This window comes from Sipha flava, unplaced genomic scaffold, assembly GCF_003268045.1.
Source record: "Sipha flava isolate LNK unplaced genomic scaffold, YSA_version1 3_pilon_pilon, whole genome shotgun sequence".
In the NCBI taxonomy this organism is placed as follows: domain Eukaryota; kingdom Metazoa; phylum Arthropoda; class Insecta; order Hemiptera; family Aphididae; genus Sipha; species Sipha flava.
Window position 1 is genome coordinate 1,872,554 of NW_020273108.1, and position 8,943 is coordinate 1,881,496.

The 8,943-nt window shown below is 23.7% G+C and overlaps 1 protein-coding gene across 1 annotated transcript in view; it reads left to right on the forward strand.

The window, feature by feature from the left end:
- Positions 1 to 7,992, forward strand: part of LOC112688755 (zinc finger protein ubi-d4-like) — a 9,810-nt gene extending 1,818 nt beyond the window's left edge. Inside the window, exons 2-7 of the mRNA XM_025562107.1 lie at positions 209 to 293; positions 1,049 to 1,285; positions 7,035 to 7,237; positions 7,299 to 7,443; positions 7,520 to 7,632; positions 7,697 to 7,992. Of these exons, the coding sequence (XP_025417892.1) occupies positions 209 to 293; positions 1,049 to 1,285; positions 7,035 to 7,237; positions 7,299 to 7,443; positions 7,520 to 7,632; positions 7,697 to 7,825 (912 nt within the window). The 3' untranslated portion in view covers positions 7,826 to 7,992. The remainder of the gene's footprint in view (positions 1 to 208; positions 294 to 1,048; positions 1,286 to 7,034; positions 7,238 to 7,298; positions 7,444 to 7,519; positions 7,633 to 7,696) is intronic.
- The last annotated feature ends 951 nt before the right edge of the window (positions 7,993 to 8,943 follow it).

Below are 8,943 nucleotides of genomic sequence, written 5' to 3' on the forward strand. Positions count from 1 at the left end.
GGCTATTCTTAAAGACAAGTGGAATATTTAGTATGTTAATATGTAATTTAACTAATTTTATTTTAATAAAATCATATAAAATTGATCTCAATTAGTATAAATAACTGGTGCTCTACTGAACTTTTTTTATGTTAATTAACTAGCAAATAAAATGCATACATAATTATTCATTTTATTCATATTTTTTTTAACTTTATTAATATATAAGGGGTCAACATCTGGAAGAGGAAGAAAAAAAGGAATGAGTGGATTCATTGACCTTCAAGATCCTGATAAACCATATGCATGTGACCGTAAGTACACTTATTTTGAGTTTGTGATATACTTGGTTTATGCTATTTTAAGTTTATATCATTTTTATATACCTATTGTGGTTATAAAATTTTTTAGTCTTGCACAAATTTGACCATAAACTAAAGATTAACCTGGAATAAGTAATTGCATTTATTTTTACCCTGATTATTTCAATCTATGTTAAATTAGCATATTATACCATAATGCATGTTGTGTTAGTAGAGCACAATAAAGTGGTATTATTCGTATAAACATAATTAAATATAGGGTTCTTTGTATGTTATACATTTATTTTAGGCAGGTAATGAAATGAAAATTTGAATTTATTGTAACATTAAATTTAGGATTATTATTAATACACTTTCTGATCAAAAGCATTTACAATTTTAGTCTATAAGGGTTTAAAGTTCAATTTTTAAGAATTACCATCTTTAATAATAGTTTGGGTTGATCAGTATAAAAAGGGTCTTAGGTGTATTTATTTAGAAATGTTACATTTTTATTATCTTTTTTTTATAAAAAGTTCATTTTTTTACTCTAATATATATGGTGTTTTATTTTTGTAAAAATAAAAAAAATGCTCAACTTAATTTATATTATGTCTACTTGATTTTTTTTTATGATTTTGTAATTTGTTTTGCAATTGTCACTCTGTGTCAGTACACTAGTCTAACTTGTTTGCGTTTGAGTGTTTTTGTTTGTCGTGATCATTATGCCGGCTGTATGAGGGTGTTAGCGTATGCTAATGTTTCAGTATGTGGAGCTCGTTACAAGACTCGTCCTGGTCTTACTTATCATTACACTCATTCACACAAGGAAAAACCTGCTGCCAATATACCTGTAGCAGATGAAGAGGCCAGTCAAGAGAGTGGTTTAGTATCAACCCCTGTGTCTCCACAAACACAGCAGTCTCAACAATTTGAACAACAACAAACTACAACAGGTTGGAGCAAATTCCAGGACAGTTATGTCACCTTCCTTAATGCCCCTGGTAATCACTAAATCGCTTTGAATAAAACATTCTTCTGGCTGTACACTCTTTAGCTCTGGCTTTTGTTTTACCTTTTCTTTTTTTTTTTACAAAAATCATCTTTTAAATTTCTTTATTTAATTTAAATTAATCAAGTTTCAAAACCCATCTATATTACTAGAGTCTGAGAAAATCAACTGAACAAATAATTTTCAATTCCTTTTTTAAATAAAATGTTAATTTTATTTGACTAATGACAATATTTTAGATATTATTTTTAGATTAAAAAAAATATATTTATAATTTTTTCCAGGAATTTTTTTTGACCATTATTTAATTACAATTATTCAATTTTGCAAGAAAAAAAAATCTGTTTCATAAATTATTTTACTTTATTGTTATAAATTATAAATGTTTTAATGAGTTATATTAAATATTTTGTTTTAAAATATATAGTTTTGATTAATACTAATGGAAATTATATGAACAAGCAATGATTTATATAATTTATTTTGACAAACATAACCTTCCTAAATGTTGTTATTTTAGCATTTATATATGAATATTTTTCAAAATTTTTGTTTTACGTGTCATATAACTGATGAAAGTTGAATGTACACAGTTCAATTTTTCATCCAGAGGTATTTAATGATATGATCCACCTTTGGAAAAAAATGAAATTAATATAAATGTAGTACCTATATACAAAATACTATAAATACTTTCCAGAATAGTAGAAAGTATTAATTTAACACTTCTAATTTTACTATACTTCTCTATTTCTTTCGAACTTCATTTATAGAATTCCTATACATATTTGAAGTAAAGTATTTACTTACGTATAGGTGTAATGCACTTGTTTATTTCCTGTCAATTAACATTAAATTCAAAGTCTATTACTACATTGTAATTTAAATTTTTCAATTTCAGACGAATAGAAAATTAATACCTTGATATTTTTGATTTTATAATTTTCTTTATTATATCCAATATTTTTTTGAATAATGTTCAAGTAATTTGAGTTCAAAATTTAATTTTTACGAGTATGATTTATAAATTATAGTTGGATACTAACAAACATAAAAGCTCTTAATTTTTAATTATACATAATTCTTGCATTTTTATTATACTTGTTTTAATTGATTTGTTAAAATTTTAATAAACTGTTATATAAACAATCTATGTTTTAGCATTATTATTAATTCTGTCATTATATTATCTCCATAAATTAAAAATATTTTTTTGAATTTTTTATAATGTATTTTATTTTATGCTTTATGCTTGCATGCAATAACATTTAGTTTTTTACCAGTGGGTTTCCTTTCTATTCATATTTTTTAAGTTATGTAATCTGAATATAGATCACAGTCCATTATTTGTTTTATGTGATTAGCCTTATGAGTGTCACTATTGTTTCTATTGAACTTGTAATTAGTAAATTAAAAAAAAGTTTTTGCTTTCAATGAATGTAGAATTCTTTAGCACTTGTAACAATCGTATTGCATTTCTATTAGTTGAGTGAAATAAAGTAAGACAGAAAGTTTGGAGCTTTTAATTGAGTATATTTTATTGAGTTGTAATAAACTTAAATTGTTATATCTATAGATTAATTGTCACAATAAAATTGACTGCATGCTATTACATGTATTTATTGTAATATTGAAAATATTTTTATTAGCCTTGTATAAATGTTAAATATTTAAACATTTCAGTTTTTTTTTTTTTTTTTTTTTTTTTTTTAGTTTGATTTAATAAAATGTTAAAAATTAAATTAGTACTGATTATGTTTAACTAAAAGGTTAAACCATAGTTTTGAATCTTACAATACTATTTAATTTCATGGTTAAATTTATTTGACTGCTATATATTTTGAGTTCGTTCAAACTTGTTTTTTGTTTTTTAATTTTACTATGAATAAAGCATACTTTGTTATTATTATTGTTTTATTCAAACAGTTAATATTTTGAACTAGTATTGATAGTAAATGTTATCTAAGTCATTCAATATTAATCATATACAAGAATTATGTGTATGATTTGGTAAGCGTTAGTCGTTTTATGCCTTAAACTAAATAAAAGTTATAGCACTAGCTTAAAATAATTTTATAATATATTCTTTCTGTGTAGTTTGTCATTCATGTTGTAATTAGTGCTTATTAACAACATAATTAACAGTATACATATTGTGAGGGGTACACGGGAAAAAAGTTAAATGTAAATATGATACAAATATAATTTATTTATGTATATTCATTCTAACAAATATATTTATATTAGCTGTCTCTTAAAGTTTTTGCTATGACCATATGTTATATATGAATGTCACTACACAATTATTTATTTATATATTTTGATTGGAAAATTAATGGATTTTTAAATAATTCTTACCTCATAAAAATTGTTTAGATTAAGGCGTTTCCCTGTACCTCTCATTTATATGCAGAGCTGGGCATGAATTAAAATCAAAAAGACTTTAATACAAATTTAGTGTAAACTTGTGATTTTAAAGCCTTTTTGATTGTATGGATTTAGGGTTTGTGATTTTAAGCTCTTCGAACCTATGTTTCAGTAAGTTAACTACTTTTAAAACGACAATGCTTTACCAAATACTTTGATAACTCATGGCATATAAATACAAAATGATGCAGGATTTAAATCTTTTTTTTTTTTAATCAAAATATTTCGTTGTCTGTTGATGATTGGTTTATTTGTCTTTTTATACAAATTGTTTTCAAATCTCAATCATGATTTGTCCCAGCTCTGTGTATGCATGTGTGACGAGTGCATATGCGCTTGAATGTGACGTTAAACAAAAACATATATTTCAATAATAATTTTCAAAAAATAAAATAAAGCCCCTCTTTTTGTTTGTTTTTGTTTGAAGGATAAGATGGAGGTGGCAGACGTCCCGAAAGACAGACAATATTATAAAAGGGTTTAGTGGTGAAGGTCTGGGCCATACCTTGTGTACATCAATTTATGGCAACATTATCATTATAATAATGCTGGTGGCAGTGACTTAACCACGGTCCTTAAACCAAAATAATAACATCTCAATAGCATAGAATACTCTAATAGCTATAATTTGTTTTATTTTGTTAAAATTAAATGTTTTTTGTTTTTTTTTTTTTTTTTTTTTTTTTTTTTTATTACGAACATCTGACATTCCTACTTATATTAGTGAATTTTAACCCTATGTTGTACTGAATTAAACCAATTAGTATAAATATTTTGTACAAATATTTCCATGTGTACTACATTACTGTTGCCTTATTGTGATTGATGTTAGAAATAGCATGAAAATATTAGTGTAGCACATAAAAAATTCAGTATTACACTTATAACCTGGGACAAATCATGAGCTTCCCTTCACTATACAATGAAATATGAATTTTAATTTATTATAATATAGATAAATATTGAAATGATAGTTATGTAAATTCTAAAAAAAAAAAATGTGATATTTTATAACTACACCAATCATTTATTACTAGGCAGTTGACTTATTTATTTAATTATTATAAATTAATAATATTAGGTAAAATTTAACTATTCATTTTGACGATTTAGGAAAGAATTTAGTGAGTTATATGTATGAGACACTTAGTTTTCAGTCAAGCTAAAATATTTATAAAGTGTATAACATTTGTATTGCACTGGGATTTTAATTTTTTTTTTTTTTTTTAATTTAATTTTAGTTAAAATTAAATTGATCAATGGAAATTGATTGTTTCAATTCTACTTTAAATCGAAATTTTTAATTTTTTAAAAATTGAAATATCAATTAATGAGTTAATTTCATATATTATTTATTTATACATTTTATATCAAACTACTTCAAGCAATTTAATACAACTTTAAATTTAAACTTTATTTTAAAGTAAAAACTGTAATTTTTACAAAATGCATACAAATGTTTTAAATACAACTTTACTAAGTATAATCTTTAAAAATTATATACCAGTCAAATGTGTTATTTATTATTTACTTTTAAGGAATATTTATTTTCTCTAGTCGATTTTTAAGTTTTATTATTTTTGTTGTAAACATTTTTTGAAATTAACATATACAACTATTTATAGTACAACATATGTCAAATTAATTAATTTAAATTATAAATTTCCTCTCAACATTGTTACCTATCAAAATTAACTATTACTAATATAATTATTATTTTTATTATTATTATTATTATTATTATTATTATTATTATTATTATTATTATTATTATTATTATACATTTTGGTCCAAAGTATTCAAACTTAAAATAATTTTTAGTTGATATGTAAATAATGTTTAAATGAGACCTATTTTTACAAAATCTTTGGAACAGTTTTTATCATAACAATAAGTATTAAAAGTATTTATTATTTCATTATTTAAATATTTTTTACTTAACCTACATCGAATTAATAATTTTTAAAGTATTTTTATTAATTAATATAACTATAGTAAAAATATAAGTAATCTTTTATTTGGTTTAAATATATTTTTTTTAATATTTTTTGAATGACAAAAATCAATCATTTATGATATAAAATGAAGTAGACCAATTTTATGTATTTTAGATAATGATGTAACAATTAATATTAATAGCATTTAATTTAATTTGTCATGAAATTACCTTATAACAGTCATAAAAGCCATATACATATATGCATTATGTATACACACACACACACACATAAACACACATACACACACACACGCATATATATATATATATATATATATATACTCACTATATACTTGTTTATAATTTATTGTTTTTAATACAATTTCTGCGTAACTGTTAGTGGTAATATGCATAAACCTAGTATTTTATGAGAAATGAATATGAATTTATCGATTGTTTTAAATAAGTGAAATTACATTCTGGGAATTTATAAATTTAGTAATTCATTGAATAAAGTCTATTTTTAAGATGACTCATTAAAAACCAATATTTAAATTATAATTTAAATATAATTTATGTTAAACATACATGTTGTAATCAAATTTAATAATTATTTTAAATGTATATCTTTTTTGACGATTCAGACCGTTTCACTTTGTAATTTATTATGGAGTCATTTTAAAATTGGAAACTTGTCCTTTTGTGTTCATTTCTGAATTCTACTCTGATTATTTTAAGTCCGTATAATTCATTAAGGCAAGGGTGCTGTACTATGGACATATTTTGGGTTTTGTATTAAAAAATTGTTTACTCTAAATAAACCATGGAATTATAAATATATTTTGTTTTATTTTTTTATAGTAATCCTTTTCATTCTTCCTAAGAGATATTTAAGTATACATATGTCATTTTAATAGAATTAATATTTCATGTTAAATTTCTATTGTATTATTTCAATTGATTAATAGTAATACTCTTATAGAATTATATAATTGTTATCAGTTGATAAGTAACTATTTTCAAAAATTGTACGAAAACATATCTACATAATTTGTTTATGTGTATTCGTGTTTTTTTTTTTTTTTAAGGTTTATTGATAATGACAGAAGTTAAATTAGCTTTATATTTATTTCTTGTAGAACTATTTAGTAGTTTAAGTTTTTCAGCTGGTTTTATTTAGTTTTATAGTTTAAATATTATATATAATAAGTTTAAAAAGTAGGGAAAAATTAACTGTGCAAGTTGCAGTGCATCACACCTCTGGGAATAACTTCCCTACTACAAGATTATTTGAAGTATGCATTGTAATTTGTAGACCCAAATGCATGGTTTGGTCAAGGTACAATTGGACCGAATCAATGGTAATATGTTTCAGGTCCATCGGGTAGCAACAACTCTTCTGTCGCTTCTCCTGCCCCTCACTCGAAACGGGTTTCAGCTAGGATGTCGAATCATCAAAATAGTTCACCACTTTTGTCATTGAATCCAAATGAAGCAGCTACAAGCGCTGCAAGTTCAGTTTACTCATCAAATGCAACTCCAACTAAAGCATCTCATCATAAACCTGTGCCAAGAGAAGTAACGGTTATAATATATTTATACGCATAACTATATAACTTTATAAAATATTCTGTTTTAGGGATATTCTAAAACGAAATCTGGAGCCAATAACAAATCAGCTGCTAATCCGTCACCTTATTGTGATTTTTGTTTGGGCGATGAAGTATCTAATAAATCCGGACAACCAGAAATATTGATTTCTTGTTCAGACTGTGGACGTTCAGGTAAAATGGTTTTATTCAATGTTTTTTTTTTTTGTATATTCTTGCATTATATACTAAAAATTAATACATCTTAAAGGTCATCCAACATGTCTCCAATTTACTGCAAATATGATAATTTCGGTCGGAAAATATCGCTGGCAATGCATTGAGTGCAAATGCTGCTCTATATGTGGAACATCAGATAATGATGTAAGCATAACAATTTAAAATTATAAATTCATAAGAAAAATTATCGCTATTTTTATTATTCTAGGATCAACTTCTGTTTTGTGATGATTGTGACCGCGGTTATCATGTATATTGCTTAACACCCCCACTTACATCTCCACCAGAAGGCTGCTGGAGTTGTAAACTCTGCATCAAAGAATTCCATTCAAAATAATTCATATACCTTAATAACTTTTTATACTTTATCAACATTTTGTCGTATGAATGTCATTGAAAAGTTACAAAGTTATATTCCAAAAAAAGGTGTGTTTATTATAATTCCTTGAATTTTCAACCATTGATAACTAGACATAGTTTCATTCAGTATTACATAATTTAAGGTTTTTTTTCTTTTTTTTTTTTTGTATTAATATAATTTTTTTTACAATTTTTTTAAATGCCTTATTTGGTTTAAAATGTCAATATTTTTTAACTCAATGTGTGTTTAATATGGTACTAGTGATTTTTTTTTATATTTATTTGTATGTACAAACTTATGCTAAAATTATTTCTGTTTAAATTGTTTAATAATTAAATGTAAACTAAACAATTGGCAGTTAAATGTCTTAAAGTTAATTAATACAATTTAATACATCAAATTTAAATATTTCATTTTGTAAAAATTGTCATGAATTATTAAGGAAATAAAATAAAAACATATTACTTTATTTATTATTGATATCATTATAAAATACTGAAAAACGTGAGTTTACCAACTATCATAGTTTTCATGAACTAACATTTCACGACTAACTATAATTCTATATTATATTATACTTTTGTGGAAAATTTAATAGGTGATTTTGTTTAGTAACTGTTTTTAATAAAAATTATTAACATATTATTCAACTATTCATCCTAATTATTTAATTGGACTTTCCTATTTACATTTAATATTTGTTTTGATTAAATTGTGATCAAATATGCATTTAGCATATTCAACAAACTGTTTAAATGTCTAAATTCTATTTAAAAATGCTTGATAAATCTTAATACTGTAAGTGAATAATTTACTTTGTGTATGAACATTTATTATTAATGTGATGAATAAGATTCGGGACTTGTTGCATTTGCATATTGCTTAATAATGACTGCAGAATAGTTTAAGTAAGATTTAAATTTGTTTTAAATCATAACAGATTGAAATACAAAAATTTTAATTGCATATTTTCGCATATTTTGCCGTTTTCTGAGCAAAATGCATATTTGACAAATTTTGGCAGTTTAATTGTTATTTATAGCACATTTACGCAGTTTTTGTTTTATGTTTAAAGGACGTCACACTCACAGTGT